Genomic DNA, 17,440 nt, shown 5'->3' with positions numbered 1-17,440 from the left:
TCAATGATTTGGCTCAGAGAAAATTGTAGTATCTACATGTTTTAAATATAGCATTGGAAAATGGGCTCAGTATACTGGATATATGATATGCAGTACTTACTTTCCTTGTTATAGTTGGTGCCATTACTGAATCAATCAAGTAGACGAAAAATTAGAAGCATACGGTGTTCAGGGAGGGAGAGTTTTTTTTTTTTTTTTGAGTAGGAATTTCGCTCTTGTTGCACAGGCTGGAGTGCAATGGCGCTATCTTGGCTCACTGCAACCTCTGCCTACTGGGTTTCAGGCGATTCTCCTGCCTCAGCCTCCCAAGTAGCTGGGATTACAGGCATGTGTCACTACGCCTGGCTAATTTTGCATTTTTAGTAGAGACAAGGTTTCTCCATGTTGGTCAGGCTGGTCTCAAACTCCCGACCTCAGGTGATCTGCCTGCCTCGGCCTCCCAAAGTGCTGGGATTACAGGTGTGAGCCATTGCGCCTGGCCTGAATTTTTATTCTGTAATCCTGTTACAGAATAAAAAAGGGGGAGGTATAGTGTGTTGCAAAGTTTTTGACAATTTTTGTAGCTAGAAGTATTCGAAATTAAAGGAAAAAGAAAAACATAGAAGTAAATACCTACCAACATATGCCCAGTAATACTATTTCCATCTATGGTAATCCAGAAAATAGAAATCTATATTGAAAGGTAAGAAGTAGTGTGTCCAAATACATTGCTCTAGTTGGGTCATTTTCTCCTAATTTAATTTTTTCTATTTAAATAAACAAAGGCAACTGCACTACCATCTTGTTCTTAAACAAGAAAATAACTGGAAATGACTGATGACATTATTAACTTAAACCTTATTTTTTCCAGAGTCCTTGACTAACTTAAGTAACTAAGCATTTAAATATGACTTCTATTATCAGCAGTTAGTAGCTAATAATCATTACTCCAATTAGTTATCCATTAATATTAATCATATGAACAACTTGGCAAAATATAGAAATGTTCTAAGTTTGAGAAAACTACTATTTCAAAGGTCAGAAACCTAGCTTTGAACCCACACAACCATGGTTAAGGTCAGGACATGACTTGTGCTGAATAAATTTAGAGGCATTAGGATTTAATTCCTCAGGAGCCCTTAAGAGCTCAATGCTGGTATTTGTGACTCCCCCAAATGGACAGAGATACTTACATCCCAATTCTCACATCTCAAGATTCATGTAAATAGTGCCAATTGCCTTTGGCAATCATTGCCAAATATTAATTTTAAAAGCCATCTAATGATACTTACTTCCTAACTTTTAACCATTATTCTCATCACAATCATCCATTACAAAACTTATCTACTTTGTCCCTAGTAGAAGCAAATTATCTGATAACCCTCTATCACCTCAATAAACTACCTGCCCCTATACTTGCAAAGTTAGCCAAGTCAAGCATAGAAAACCTAAGATAGAAGGACCAAGAAGTCATAGAGACCTTGGGTAGTCCCTCCGTTCTGTATACTGCTTAGCAGCACAGCAACAAATTAGCAACGACAGACAGTAATTGTCCTAATCTAGGTCAATACAACAGCCAAAACTTTGTAAACACTCTCTTTGGCTCTTCCTGGAGATTAACACTGTTCTAATGAAAATGCTGTAGCATGAAAGGGTTTAATAGCAACAGAAGTGTTCAAAAATACTTATTTATCTAATATCATTTATCCAAGAATCTTAAAAATCACTTAATACTAATCAATTCAATAACTGAGAGAGGCAGGTATTAAGGAAACTGCAAAGGCCAAGAACAGAAATTAGGAGTATATACTACTCAGTAATCTTTGTAAGCTAAAAACTCTGCTGACTTATATAGCTCTGAGTATGTAAGATAAAGTATTATCTACATGCCTTCAAAAAACCTAAATTTAGGTGTGTTACCAAAATAATACCTGTTCTTATATGTCATTTGTACTTACACTTAATTTTTCTGAAGTCTGATTTATTGAAGTTTGATTTTTGAAGATGCAGTTTAGTCAATGATCTGACCCCGAGAAAAATACAAAAAATATCTGATGTAATATTACTTAATACTTTGAAACTAAACATTACACAGTATTTTAAATATCTTATTTTGAATCTATTATTTTAAATGTTAGATTAAAAGTCTACAGTATCACATATACCCATTATTTGAGTAATGTTTCCATTTGAGATGAAAGGTTTATGCTAAGCTATACATAAGGTCTTCCTGAATTTGTGAGATGGATACCTGAGGGAAGGTGAAATCAATAGCTATAAAAATATTCTGTGTGTATGTAAAGTTAATGAACCTACAAAAGCATCAAACTCCTGTCCACAGCCTCTGTAGCACCATACTCCAACCAAGTTAACTGGTTCAAACTGTTATATAAGACAGTGATCACTACAGGAATAAGCACAAAGAAAGGTTATATTTTATCATGTTAAAGTTACACAGAGATAACAGGTTTACAATTCAAATTCCCATGTCCTGAAAACTGGCCTCTTAAATAACTCACCTTCTCAAATCACAGAAGTGCAATAATCTGAAATTATTCTAATCTAAAGACTTAAGGAAATAATTATTACAATTCATGTTCACTGTGAGGAATATCTAGCTATATAAACTATAGCTACACAAAACCAGAACTCAGTGAAACATAACTTTTTAAAGCAAGAAATTCGCTTGTGATTCATATCAGTAGTCATTAAACGGGTAAATGCTAAAGGTTTACATTCAAGTGCTTGAAGGACTACTGCAGAGAAATTCAATTACTAAAAACCTTTGCTCAGATGGATGTCAGGCATATTAAGGATGGGATGAAGTGTGAACCACCAGCAGTGGTATTAAACCCCAATCATCTTCAAGACAAGTAAGATTTAGAGCTGCTAAGACATTCTAGAATTTGGTTCACTGACACTAAAAATGGTATTTTAAAAAAAGACCTCATACAGTCTGCTGGCATATCATATTAACCATTAGAGGAGGTAGTGACACAAAGTGTTGGAATTTAAAATACAAGGTCAGCATTAACTGTAAACCACTCTAAATCACTGTATGTAACTCTTTAAAAAAACATATGTAGTGAAAAAGAATTAGAATTCATACAAAATCAGAATTTAAAAAAGCAAAAAATAGAAATATTTAGTCAATTTACTCAAATGAAGGAAGTTTAAATGACACAGGAATGAAAAATATTAGAAATCTATGTACAATAAAAAGTAAATATAAATTAGCCAAGTCCATGGACACTTCCAGTTAAACATTCATACAAAAACATATTCACCTTTTTCCTTAGATAGGGATAACACATACATACATGACATGATGATTCTGGCAAAAAATATCAGAGATACTAAAACTATTCTCAAGTTTTAAAAATGGTGCAGAGAGTGTTTCAAGAACATTCTACAAGAATGTAAGCCCCTGATTTAATTCCATGATTTTATCATGCCAGAAGCATGGTTGGTTTTAGTTTTTTAAAACAGATATTGGTATCATAACATATTGGCTTATTAATAATTAAGGCATTTTACATACACAGTATCTCAGTGTGAACAAAAAATGTTTAATATTGATTTTTTCATGTTTTAAACTTTCAGTCTTTGCAACATAAGAAAATAGCTGCACACATTTAAGTGTTTTGTTTTTTTTTAATAAAACACAATCTTAAAAAAGTTAATGATGATTGGTCTTGGTGGTTCCTAGTAATAAGTCCTGTCTTACTTTTTCACATAGTATAAATTATATTTTTATGCAGGATTGCATTAAAATCCAGTAGTTCTTAATGTTACCAAATAACCATATAACTCCCAAATGCAGCAAAGGTGAATAAATCTTCATAGTGCACTTTCACCTCAATGAAATTGAAGCTGTTCCTTTTGGATATTTTTCCACTTCAATGTGAAGTAGACTGTTGGGATTTCATTAGTGGTTTCATTATGTGGCTTTTTAAAAGAAAAAATAGTTTTGATTTCTTCCACAGTTCACAGTTCTCAGACGAGACTTTTTTTTTGTAATTACACAGTTCAGGGATGTTTTGAAAAACCAAATGCTCTTTAGTAGATGAAATCTCTCAATGTAACTGTAATAAATAAGCATCTACATCCTTAGAAGATAAAACAAAAACATTTCATTAGACAGTACAGCAAATACACACAAAAACCATTTTCTTTTCTTTTCTTGTTGCTTAATTTGCCTTAGTTTCCTTTCGTGGCCTTTTGAGGGTAAAAGATGTGTCTTGTTCAGTGCTTTTATCTGCAGTTGTTCAGCACAGGGCCTGGCACATAGTATGTGCTCAATAAATATTTGCTAAGTGCTAAATGAATGTGTTAGTTCCTATGCTCAAACAACTCTGCTTTCATAGCTAACATTCACAGAAATTCTATCAGTGCTGTTTACTATCAGTGCTATATTCACTTGAACTCAGCTTGACAACAGCCTCTTCTTCCAATTTCTTTTTTTTTTTGAGACAGAATCTTGCTCTGTCATCAGGCTGGAGTGCAGTGGTGTGATCTCAGCTCTCTGTAATCTCCACCTCCAGGGTTCAAGTGATTCTCCTGCCTCAGCCTCCCAAGTAGCTGGGACTACAGGCATGCACCACCACAACCGGCTAATTTTTTGTATTTTAGTAGAGATGGGGTTTCACCATGTTGGCCAGGATGGTCTCGATCTCCTGACCTCATGATCTGCCTGCCTTGGCCTCCCAAAGTGCTGGAATTACAGGCATGAGCCACCTCGCCCGGCCCTCTTCTTTCAACTTCTATACTCAAAAAATTACAAATTAATTTGATGGTTTAATTTTGTAATAAAGTCTCATCATAACTTAAGAAACTTCACATTGAACTTTTAATCACTCAATATTGTCCTCAATAATAAACGGTACCTTAAAGTCATATTCACAATAAAGCTTCTCCCTTTGTAAAAAACTGACTGTGGCCAAGTGTGGTGGTTCCCGCCTGTAATCCCATTACTTTGGGAGGTGGAGGTGGGTGGGTCACTTGAGGTCAGGAGTTCGAAATCAGCTTGGCCAACGTGGTGAAATCCTATCTCTACTAAAAATACAAAAATTAGGCAGGCATGTGTGTAATCCCAGCTACTCGAGAGGCTGAGGCAGGAGAATCACTTGAACCCAGGAGGCGGAGGTTGCAGTGAGCCGAGCTTTTGACAATGCACTCCAGCCTGGGTGACAGAGCAAGACTCTGTTTCAAAAAAAAAAAAAAAAAAAAAAAAAAAAGATTCTGATTGAAAGCAAATTTCAGTCATAAGGAACAATCATTTTTTAGTTCTATACAGAATGCAACACCCCTTTAGAGTAAAGTAATACTGGTCATGTATGCTCTAAAAACCTAAAACAACAACAAAAAACTCCTAGGAAATTGATTTGTTTATAAGATTTTCATCAATAAGAATTCTATAGGCCAGGCTCCGTGGCTCACGCCTGTAATTCCAGCGCTTTGGGAGGCTGAGGTGGGCAGATTATGAGGTCAAGAGATAGAGACCATCTTGGCTAACACGGTGAAACCCCGTCTCTACCAAAAATACAAAAAATTAGCCGGGCGTGGTGGTGGATGCCTGTAGTCCCAGCTACTCGGGAGGCTGAGGCAGGAGAATGGTGTGAATCCAGGAGGCGGAGCTTGCAGTGAGCCGAGATCATGCCACTGCACTCCAGCCTGGGCGGCAGAGCAAGACTCCATCTCAGAAAAAACAAAAACCAAAAAAACAGTTCTATAGAGTAAAATCCCACACGGTGGTAACAAACTTGGTTGATATATCATTTTGCTTCTATTTTTGAAGGTATCTGAGACCCTTTTTTTTTTTGGCAGGGGGGCCATGGTCTTCCATAGCAATGGCCAGAGTTCCTTTGTGGCTGTCACTTTGACGGAGATAAGCTTCTGGTTGGTCACTGTTGGTATCACTCCCATTTGCTTTTCTTCCCTCAGCTAGATTCATTCCCTGAAAGCATCTGTCTCTTGTAAGATGTGAACTCATGATCTTGGAGTAGAAACCAGATTATCCCTCAAGGATACCTGGGTTTGCCCAAGCCTCTGTTTCCCTTAGCATTGTATTTATTTTTCCCCTGAATTCTAAGTAGTTGTTTTGTCTACGAGAGAAATTTTGTAACTAGGTCCATGACATAAATCCTCTTATTTAGAAATATATATACATTTCTAAATATATAAATAAATATATATATATAGGAAATACATATATATTTAAAACCAAAGAATGCTTTTTATATTCCTGACTAATGCCCATTTATGATAGCAGTATGCCCAGTAATAGAGTAAAAGTATTTCTGAATTACAATTTTTTCTTCAATTATTTTTTAACTACCAATGTTTTTTCTTTTTTTTTCAGACGGAGTTTCACTCTGTTGCCCAAACTGGAGTACAATGGCTCGCAATCTCGGCTCACCACAACCTCCACCTCCCGGGTTCAAGCGATTCTCCTGCCTCAGCCTCCCGAGTAGCTGGGATTATAGCCATACGCCATCACACCCAGCTAATTTTTTATATTTTTAGTAGAAACAGGGTTTCACCAACCAGGCTGGTCTCAAACTCCTGACCACAGGTGATCTGCTTGCCTTGGCCTACCAAAGTGCTGGAATTTCAGGCATAAACCACTGTGCTCGGCCTAACTACCAATGTTTTCTGGAGTTTAAATATTAAAATTCAAACTAGCAATTTTTACTATTTCCTTTAAGAGATAAATCAATAAAGACCAAAGTCAAATTCACTGTGATTTAAATAGTTTACCTTCTCAAAAAGCGTAACATTAGGAAAAGTAAAAATTAATCTCCAAAACCATTTAATTGTGTTCCTTGTCCCTTGTTTCCTGAGTTCCTCATCTTGTTTTCTGATGCTTTCCTTACTGGATTCTCAAAATTTCTTCAAATATTTTTCTCTGATTAAAACCCTCTGTAAATATCCTCTAGCATGGCCGGGCACAGTGGCTCAAGCCTGTAATCCCAGCACTTAGGGAGGCTGAGACGAGCGGATCACGAGGTCAGGAGATCGAGACTATCCTGGCTAACATGGTGAAACCCCGTCTCTACTAAAAAATACAAAAAGAAACTAGCTGGGCGAGGTGGCGGGCGCCTGTAGTCCTGGCTACTCGGGAGGCTGAGGCAGGAGAATGGCGTAAACCCGGGAGACGAAGCTTGCAGTGAGCTGAGATCCGGCCACTGCACTCCAGCCTGGGCGACAGAGCAAGACTCCGTCTCAAAACAAAAAAAAATCCTCTAGCATAGCATTTCAGGGGCTGTACATGAAACATGTTCAATGGCCAATTCCTGTGCTTGCTGCCAAGGTCACAGTTACACCCAGAGGACCTGAAGCATTTGCAAATATGAAATTGACTTTAGACATCAGAACAGTACCAAATTATTCTGCCTAGAGACTTGAAAAATTCATTAATAAATGTAAAATATTATTTCTAATTTTTAATGTTTAATTTATAAGCTTAAATATAGATTACCTTAGCTATATTACCAGTATATCCTGGAACCAAAGTAAGATGGTTTTCCTGTTCCCATAATCCATTTAATTGTTGTTTTAAAATTTTTATATTTCTAAAACAAAAAAAGGAAGAAAAATGAGAAAGCAAATATATTAAGATATAAACTTTCATCATAAATATGCATAATAAAAACCATCCTAAAATTTTTCAGGTATTTATCAGGAGAAAATGATGCTATTTGAAATAAAACATTCGGGAACGTGGAGAGAAATTTAAAAAAAAGTCAAATAACTTTTAGAATAACACACATCAGTCATGAAAATTAAAGGTTTATTCACATAATACCCCCATACACTTCCAATTTAATTAATTCTTGGAAAAAAGAAAAGATGTTTTGTCAATTCCAAAATTAATAAAATTTCGTACTTGATTTTGATTAAAAAAAAGAAAGAAAATATTTAGTTGTCAAAGCAGGTAAGAAAATGACCAGGCATTTGGAACATTTGGACATTGCTTGGGTGTGAAGAAGAAAATTTTGAGAGCCTATAAAAGAAATTGTGGACTTTTTTTTTTTTTTTTTTTGAGACCAGAGCTGGCTCTATCGCCCAGGCTGGAGTGCAGTGGTGTCATCTCGGCTCACTACAACCTCCACCTCCTGGGCTCAAGCGATCCAACTGCCTCAGCCTGAGTAGCTGGGACTACAGGCGCACACCGCCCTACCTGGCTAATTCTTGTATTTTTTGTAGAGACGGGGTTTCATCATGTTGCCCAGCCTGTCTCAAACTTGTGAGCTCAAGTGATTTGCCTGCCTTGGCCTCCCAAAGTGCTGGGATTACAGACAGGCACCAGCCACCGTGCCTGGCCCAAAATTATGGACTTTAAGGAAACTGTTGGGAGATATTTTTCTGTGGTTTCATGATAATCTGGCTATACTCTAGTAGAATACCCACAATTTTCACATCAAGGCAGTAATAATGTAGTTTTTAGAACTATAAACATCGACATCAGACTTTCAGGTTAATGTCTACGCTAAAGGACCCTGCAGGGTGCCTCCATTCCTTATTCAACTATGGGCATCTCTTTTCCGTCCCTTACTCATATAACGAATAGGAGGATTAAACCGCTATTGTGTTTTTCTTCTAAAATGAAGGGTAGGGTTGTGCCAGAAGAAGAGATACAGGGGGTTAGTAGGCTCTGGAATTCAATTTCCAGGTGTGGTTTTCACAAATGAACAGTCTCTTAAGTTAGTATCTCTCTGAATATGAAGAGAATAAATACCACACACTGATGAAAATGGGATAAAGTTATTACCTGGTTTAATCAAGCTGCTTTCCTGAAGAAAATTTCAGCATGAGTTTATCTTTAAAGGTATACTCACCCATCACTTATAATTTCTGTTTTGGATGATAGTTCTGACCACCACCTTTTAATGACTGCTTGAAGCCAGTTTAAACCAACTATAACATATCTGAAATGACATTTTGTTACAAAATTCAAGTGTTTTCATCTAAGAATCCTTTTAATAAGAGATGATACTTTCCTTCCCAAAAAACACATACACACATTGGTCTCTTCCCTTTTAAAAAGTTGTTACCTTCATGATCTATTCCACAAAAGTATATTTTATGTAATTTGTTTAGAGATGCTTTTATAATTGTCCTTTAGTCATTTCATACTCTTTTCCTAATTGTACTATTAGCTTCTTGAAAACAGAAACCTTGTATGTCTCATGGAGCCCAATCTACTATGTACTCACAAAGCACAAAATCAAGGATGTTGAAAAAGAAAAATGAATCAAGATTCAGATTAGCACTTACTCTTCAAATTTGCTTTTAAGTAGTGACTTGACTAGAGGCAACAAGTCTACACAGCAGCCAAGTGAGATATATTGTTTTTCTTCCTGTAAACTAAAATAAATACCAAGTTATAAAAATATGGATGGGCCATAATTTGACCTCCTTTAATCTTACTTTTTTTCTGAAAAATATTGTTTTTACCAATTGGTGAGCACAGGAAGGCAATCTACCACAACGCCAAGATCTTCTATCCTGAGAGTATAAAAAGAATAGCATTGCCTTAGAGAGCTGATTTCCTTATTTACTTTCATATTATGATTATTCACACTGCTTTTGAGAAATTCATTCATTTAACAATGTCAGTATCTACAATGAGTCAGGTCTGTGGATACAGCAATGAAAAAAGACACAGGGGTTGTATTCCAGTGTGTGACCAAGTGTGGGGGTTGGGGGGTGGGGCAGAGACAGGTAATAAACAAATAACTAGACATAAGACATATAGAGCAAGTTGATATAAGTGCTATGGAGAAAAATAAAACAGGAAAGGGAAATAGGGAGTGCAGTAATAGGTATTTTAAAATAAGGTGGTCAAAGAAGGCTTCCCTAAGGTAACATTTGAGAGACTTGAATACAATGAGGAAAGTAATGCTTCAAATTCCCACTCAAAAGGGATGTTTACTTTTTATTTTTATTAAGAAATTTTTTTTCAAGAAACGGGGTCTCATTCTGTTGCCCAGGCTGGAATGTAGTTGCATAATCACAGCTCACTACAACTCCTGGGTTCAAGCGATCCTCCCAAGTACCTGCGACCACAAGCATGCATCACTGTGCCTGACTAATTATTTTTATTTTTTGTAGAGATGGAGTTTTGCTATGTTGCTCAGTCTCTCACTCCTGGGCTCAAGTGACTCTCTCACCTCAGCCTCCCCAAATGCTGGGATTACAGGCAAGAACTGCCACACCTGGCCTCAAAAGGGATTTTTAGAAGGTTAGTTTTCCCATATTGTTATCTCTTAGTTTTACAGGTAAGAATGGCAGTCAGAAAAGGTAACAGGTTTGTTCAATCTGATAAAACACTGTATTCTGTATTTTGGTTACTCTTAGATGGGTGATGAATGTAACGTAAGCCATACTGTCTCTACTGAAGCTACATACAGGCAGTTTAGAATAATGAAGAAGGTTCACCTGAGCTCAGGAGTTTGAGACCAGCCTGGGAAACATGATACCTCACGTCTTCCAAATTTTTTTTTTTTTAAATTAGCCAGGTGTGCTGATGTGTGCCTGTACTCAGCTACTCGGGAGGCTGAGGTGGGAGGGGTGCTTGAGCCCAGCAGGTTGAGGCTGCAGTGAGCCATGATTGTGCCACTGCACTCCAACCTGGATGACAACGCAAGACCTTGTCTCAGAAAAAAAGTGATTGAACAAAGAGGATAAAACGTCACACTTACCTCAACAAATAAGCTACAAGTTCACTTATACTTCTCTTTCTCCAGAAAGTTAAAGCTACATTCAATCTCATATTCCTGCTGAACAAAACTTGGGCCATTGTTTCATGGTCCTGAGAAACCTGAAAGGCAATAATCTGATTTGTTAAAAACCATACTGAAACAGGGTATGAAACCACTGTTTTATTAAATCTTTCTGGTAGACATAGTTAAATATTATGCAAAGGTAACTCCTTTTACTGGCCCACTAAAAGGAATACTGCAGTTGACCATAGTAAACAAATGATCTGAACAAATTTAAGACCCGTTTATACCTTTTACTAGCTACCGTTTTTCTTTTAAAACCCAATAATTTGCCGGGCGCGGTGGCACAAGCCTGTATTCCCACCACTTTGGGAGGCCGAGACGGGTGGATCACGAGGTCAGGAGATCGAGACCATCCCGGCTAACACGGTGAAACCCCGTCTTTACTAAAAAAATACAAAAAACTAGCCGGGTGAGGTGGCGGGCGTCTGTAGTCCCAGCTACTCGGGAGGCTGAAGCAGGAGAATGGCGTGAACCTGGGAGGCGGAGCTTGCAGTGAGCTGAGATCCGGCCACTGCACTCCAGCCTAGGCGACAGAGCGAGACTCCGTCTCAAAAAAAAAAAAAAAACCCAATAATTTGTAAAATTATTTTTAGCTGACCTTTACTAGGATTATATATTTACATGTTAATTTATAACATGGATAAAAGAAAAATGTAAACATATAGGCTAGTCATTACCAAATGAATGGCATGAGAATCACAAAAACTCAGTTTTTGACAAATGTTGTAGTATCATTTAAATTTATCTATTTATTGCTATGTAATGAAGTGTCATTTTCCTGTTCTAATGTGTTTAACACAGAACTATGTAAGATAAAAAGTAAATACTCTCTACTTGCCCACAAAAACATCCAATATCCCTCCGCAAAAATAATCAGTAGACAAAGACAAACTAAGTACACATATAACCACTCTGAAAAAGTCATTATCTATATTGTTCAAAACCTTTTTTACCTATAATATATGAACATTTTTCAATGTCAAAACATAGTTCAAGCTTGTTTTTGGAGACAGGGTCTTGCTCTGTTGCCCAGGCTGGAGTGCAGTGGTGCAATCTCAGCTCACTGCAACCTCCACCTCCCAGGCTCAAGTGATTCTCCTGCTTCAGCCTCCCCGAGTAGCTGGGATTATAGGCACCCACCACAACATTCAACTAATTTTTCTATTTTTAGTAGAGATGGGGTTTTGCCATGTTGGCCAAGCTGGTCTTGAACTCCCGACCTCAAGTGATCCACCTACCTTGGCCTCCCAAAGTGTGCCACCATGCCCAGCTAATTTTTGTATTTCTAGTAGAGATGGGGTTTTGCCACGTTGGCCAGGTCCAGTTGTAGAATATTTCTATCACTCTCAAAAACGCTTTTGAGTATGTTAAAACAACTAGTGTTGCTTGAGCCAGAAAAGCAGCAAACCACAGCAGGTTTGCCTGAACTATGCTTTAACTATGCAATTTTGAGAGCCCAGCAAAATGTGTCTGGATAACTGGCTTCAGTGGTCCACTTTTTTTTTTTTTTTTTGAGACGGAGTCATGCTCTCTTGCCTAGGTTGGAGTGCAATGGCATGATCATGGCTCACTGCAACCTCTGCCTCCCAGGTTCAAATGATTCTTTTGCCTCAGCCTCCCGAGCAGCTGGGATTACAGGCACCCACCATCCTGCCCGGATAATTTTTGTACTTTTGTAAAGACAGGGTTTCACCATGTTGGCCAGGCTGGTCTGGAACTCGTGACCTCAGGTGATCTGCCTGCAGATGTTGTCCTTCTTTTTATTTTTATTTTATTTTTTTTTGAGACGGAGTCGCTCTGTTGTCCAGGCTGGAGTGCAATGGTGCGATCTCAACTCACTGCAACCTCCAACTCCCAGGTTCAAGCGATTCTCCTGTCTCAGACTCCTTCTGAGTAGCTGGGATCACAGGCACCTGCCACCATGCCTGGCTAATTTTTGCATTTTTAGTAGAGATGGGGTTTCACCATGTTGGCCATGCTGATCTCGAACTCCTAACCTCGTGATCCACCCACCTCGGCCTCCCAAAGTGCTGGGATTACAGGTGTGAGCCATTGTGTCTGGCCTAGTGCTCCACTTTTTTAGGCAAGATTTCTCCTTTTCTCTTCCTTTAAATATCTACTGGCTAACTTGTCATACTGGATAGTTTTAGCACCCTGTTAAGCATTTCATCCCATCTTAGAGAAATGGAATAAATTATTAATTCAAATTTGGTTAATCTAGAAAATTGTCTCAGGGAGTTACTATGACTTAAATAAATCTACATTCAATAGGTGGCAAATTATTCTGCTAGTGGAATATGGCAAAGAAAAAAATCAAGATTATAACAGGAACAAAGTTAAACTAGACATGACTTAGAGAAAAGACTTACCTCAGAAAAAAACCCACTATATTTTGATGATGGGCTTTCTGTCTGTGAAGAACCAGAATCACTGGAGTTAACCAAATATGTTCGACTATCATGGTGTAATTTTTCAGGCAGGTGGCCTGCACAAGCCAGTTCGTTTTCTTTATTTGCCATGTCACAGCCCCCACTTCCAGGGGACTGTTTTTTTCTGTAACAAGGATTTGGAAAGGGATGATGAACTTTCTTTCTGCGATAGATCACTTTACGAAGTTTATCTGGGCTTTTCAAAGTTTGTCCAACTGTTCTGTAAAAAGAATTTATTTTCTTAAATGAAAAAGAACCATATGAAATCCTTTAAAAGTTTTAAACAGAGAATTAATAGGCTACATTTTGTGATTGTAATCCACTAAAATTCGAAGTAGAATTTTAATAATCTTAATTCTGAGTTGAAGAGGAAAGTAAAAAGGAAATTACAAATTATCTGGAAGACAATGTAAAGGATGACATTTTATACCAAATAAAAATGAAGACAGACATAATAACTAGAATGCTTTTAAAAATGAAATATTAAAGGCCATTCTGGGAGTAACAAAATCACAACCTTTTCTAGAAACCTAATCTTTTCCTAACAAAGTAGCAAATAAGATTGCAAGTTTGTGTATATATATATTTTTTGTTTGTTTGTTTGTTTGTTTGTTTGTTTTTTTGAGGCGGAGTCTCGCTCTGTCGCCCGGACTGGAGTGCAGTGGCCAGATCTCAGCTCACTGCAAGCTCCGCCTCCCGGGTTTACGCCATTCTCCTGCCTCAGCCTCCCGAGTAGCTGGGACTACAGGCGCCCGCCACCTTGCCCGGCTAGTTTTTGTATTTTTAGTAGAGACGGGTTTCACTGTGTTAGCCAGGATGGTCTCGATCTCCTGACCTCGTGATCCGCCCGTCTCGGCCTCCCAAAGTGCTGGGATTACAGGCTTGAACCACCGCACCCGGCCAAGTTTGTATATTTTAAAGTTCAAGCCGAAGTATATTAATTTATTTGAGTAAGACAGAACACAACAGAGCAAGCCTCATGGTTTAATATAGTGGTTCTCAAATGTTTTAGTGTCAGGATGCTTTGCCCCCTTAAAAATTATTAATGACTCAAAATAATCTTTTTTTTTTTTGAGACAGAGTCTTGCTCTGTCACCAGGCTGGTATGCAGTGATGTGATCTCTGTTCACTGCAACCTCTGCCTGCCAGGTTCAAGTGATTCTCTTGCCTCAGCCTCCTGAGTAGCTGGGACTACAGGCGCGTGCCACCACGTCCAACTAATTTTTGTATTTTTAGTAGAGACAGGGTTTCACCATGTTGGCAAGGATGATCTCAATCTCTTAACCTTGTGATCCACCCGCCTTGGCCTCCCAAAGTGCTGGGAATACAGGCGTGAGCCACCATGCCCGGCCAAAATAATTTTTTTATGTGAATAATATCTGTTGATATTTACTGTGTTAAAAACTAAAACAAAATTTAAAAACATTCGTTAATTCATTCAAACAACAAATTACATATTAATACTAACACTGACTATCTTACCAAAACCCCATATTTTCTAAAATAACTTGTTTAAAAATGAGAAGAATGGTACTGTTTTACATTTTTATGTATCTCTAATATCTGGTTTAACAAAAGACAGCTGGGTTCTCATTTCTGCTTCTCCATTCAGTCTACTGTGATATCAAATGGCATACGGCTTCTTCAAAAATTATATTGTGCCCTCAAAAAAGAGAATGAAAATGAAGACAGTCAATGTCTTAGTATTGCTATAGAAGTAATTCTGACTTCACAAATTCCATGAATGGTCTTTAGGGACCCCCAGGTCCTCAAATCACACTTTGAAAACCAGTGGTTTTGTAGAAAGTGCCTTTAGAAGTTAGGCAGATCTGAGAATGAATGTCATTCTTACCACTTTTCTAGCTATATGATTCTGAACAAATCACTTACTTCTCTGATCTTAAGTTTTCTCATCAGCTGTTAGGGGTAATGTTATCTACAGAGTAGGACTGTTGTAAGGAGCAGAGACAATATTGATGTGTTTATTAGTGCAGATACTGGCACAAAGGAGCTGTCTGACAATAAGTTAATTATTATGATGACAAAAGAGAATGCTTATTTTTTCCCTTAATGTCATCCTTACCCAGCTTCCATATTTGTTGTCTACCACAAACTTTAAGAAACTCTTACCTATTTATATAAGCAGCCAACTGTTTTGGAGATTTCTTAACCTGAAAAATGAAAGTAGATAGTTGATGTTAGAAACAAATGCTCGGTGCTGCAAAGAAGAATCAGCACTCCGGCAAAAAGCTTTCTCAGTAAGGCAATTTACTTTTGGAGAAGGGTGCCACTCGTGCCTGAAGTGGTCACAAGAGTACACTGGACAAGGGAGGAGAAGGGGTTCTTATCCCTAATGCAGTTAGTCCCTACTGCTGTGTCATTTCCCTATTGGCTAGGGTTGGACAGCACAGTCTAAACTAATTCCGATAAGCTATTTGGGTACGAGCCGGAGTGGCGGGGTGAGCAGTTTTGGCGGGAAGGATGGTTACAGAGCAGGTGACTAAGGATGACTAAGGACAGAGCAGGTGACTAAGGATGACCTAGGACTCTAAATATGTGAGTATAAAGGGTAGAAGGGGGTTGTTTACTAAAACTAAGGGCAAGGAGGTGTAAAGATCAAGGAAGTTAAAGTTTAAAATGGAGAACAAAATATAAGGAAGCTGAATATACTGGCATACTGGTTCCCAGAGGAACTCAGAACTCATTGTACTTAACAATTTCCCCCTTTTGAATTTTATAGGTCTCCTCTTCAAACTTCTTTAACATGTCTTGGCTTAGCTGTTCTGCTTGGTTTTCTAAAAGAAAGAGCTTGTCAGAATACGGTGGAGGGGAACTGACAGAAGTTTTAGTAAGGGCTGTTTCTATATATCTTTGGACTAGCCTGCGGATGCAAGGTATGATGCAGCATCCAACAAGGATAAGTACTACTGCTACAATCGCAAGGGAAGTAAGGATGGAGGCTATGATCCCTTTCCATTTATCAAACCATTTTTCTAGCCACCCTGTGATGGGGTCATTTACTCCTGAGTTTTTTGCTAACTCATTGGACAGAGCAGTTAGACCTTGTGATGCCTTTGTTATACTTTCATCAGGGGTGGTATTGTTTGGGATGAAGGTACAACATTGAGTTTTAATCATGATTCAAACTTCCTCTTTTTCTGCTAAACTTTTCAAGTTTAAGGTCATTCTATTTTCCCAAGCCATCTGGCTAGTAGGCCCTAATTGCTCAGCTATTCCTTTAACAGCATATCTAGTATAGTTAATAAACTGCTGTTGGTTGTAATAGGTGTAATATATCTAATCTACATTTTTATTAATTGTCACCCACCAAAATATTGACTCAAATCCAGTAGCTATTTGATCTCAGGTCTTAAATTTATTTGGTACTCCTCATGGGACTCTAATTGCATCTAAATAAATGTGGGAGTTGAAAGACCCATAACGGGCTTCCCTTGCTTTATGACGTTGTGTTTTTTTAGCTTCTCTGGTTGATAAAATGCCAGGGTGAAAGGGATAGTCAATTGGACTAGGGCGCAAGTGACACTCCAGTTACTTGGCAGAGTGTCCAGCAAAGGTCTACCACAATATCACCATACATCTGCTTGGGGCTGTATAAGGGCTGACTGGTTGGTGAGCTCTTGGAAAGTCTTAAGCTCACTTCATCCTTTTAGGTCTCTAAGGGATGCTAAGTTTCCTCTTTGTCGTGAGAGACACAAAGTGAACTCAGTGTTGGGAGACAGAAGCTGGATGGCCCTCGGCTGACCTGCAGGGTGCTGAACTTTGGGATATAACAGAGAAAGAGCTTGGCACGGCTTGTTACCCCAGGCTGTGGAATCTTGGAAAAGAGCTACCATAGAGCCCATGCCCGGTTGACTGGAGGACCATCATAGTGGAAAGGGGACAGTCTAGGCCTCTGGCCTGCTGTGTGCACAAGCATAACAACTGCTTTTGTTTAAAGTGTGGATGAAATATTTAATCTATTCCAACCAGGCATTTGCATTTTGATATCCTGTCTCAATTGCCAAAGTTTGTTTTAGGTCTTTGACTTCTACAATAGCTACCTTGGTCTTGTCATTAGATGGAAGAAGAACAATAGTTTTGTTGTGGGAGATTCTGGAAGAAGGCTTAGGGGAAGGTATAGGTGGTGGGGGAACAATGAAGAGTATTTCAAAGGATTTGGGTCTGCTCCTGAAACCTCAGCCTCCATACTATAAAACTGGCTTAAAGAAGGGAACTGGCTTA

At 38.3% G+C, this 17,440-nt stretch overlaps 1 protein-coding gene across 2 annotated transcripts in view; it reads right to left on the bottom strand.

Moving 5' to 3' along the window:
• Positions 1-2,392: 2,392 nt before the first annotated feature.
• Positions 2,393-17,440, bottom strand: part of KATNBL1 (katanin regulatory subunit B1 like 1) — a 69,181-nt gene continuing 54,133 nt past the window's right edge. The window contains exons 3-10 of one of the 2 annotated variants that reach the window (XM_010386317.2): positions 15,329-15,369; positions 13,139-13,418; positions 10,686-10,804; positions 9,439-9,489; positions 9,259-9,348; positions 8,820-8,909; positions 7,460-7,553; positions 2,393-4,088 (exon numbers count right to left, since the gene is read on the bottom strand). In XM_010386317.2, the coding sequence (XP_010384619.1) occupies positions 4,056-4,088; positions 7,460-7,553; positions 8,820-8,909; positions 9,259-9,348; positions 9,439-9,489; positions 10,686-10,804; positions 13,139-13,418; positions 15,329-15,369 (798 nt within the window). In that variant the 3' untranslated portion in view covers positions 2,393-4,055. The remainder of the gene's footprint in view (positions 4,089-7,459; positions 7,554-8,819; positions 8,910-9,258; positions 9,349-9,438; positions 9,490-10,685; positions 10,805-13,138; positions 13,419-15,328; positions 15,370-17,440) is intronic. The other variant, XM_030930390.1, reaches the window with a different exon arrangement.

The sequence above is a fragment of the Rhinopithecus roxellana genome, chromosome 5 (genome assembly GCF_007565055.1).
Source record: "Rhinopithecus roxellana isolate Shanxi Qingling chromosome 5, ASM756505v1, whole genome shotgun sequence".
NCBI lineage: Eukaryota > Metazoa > Chordata > Mammalia > Primates > Cercopithecidae > Rhinopithecus > Rhinopithecus roxellana.
This window is presented reverse-complemented; position numbering and strand designations above follow the sequence as displayed.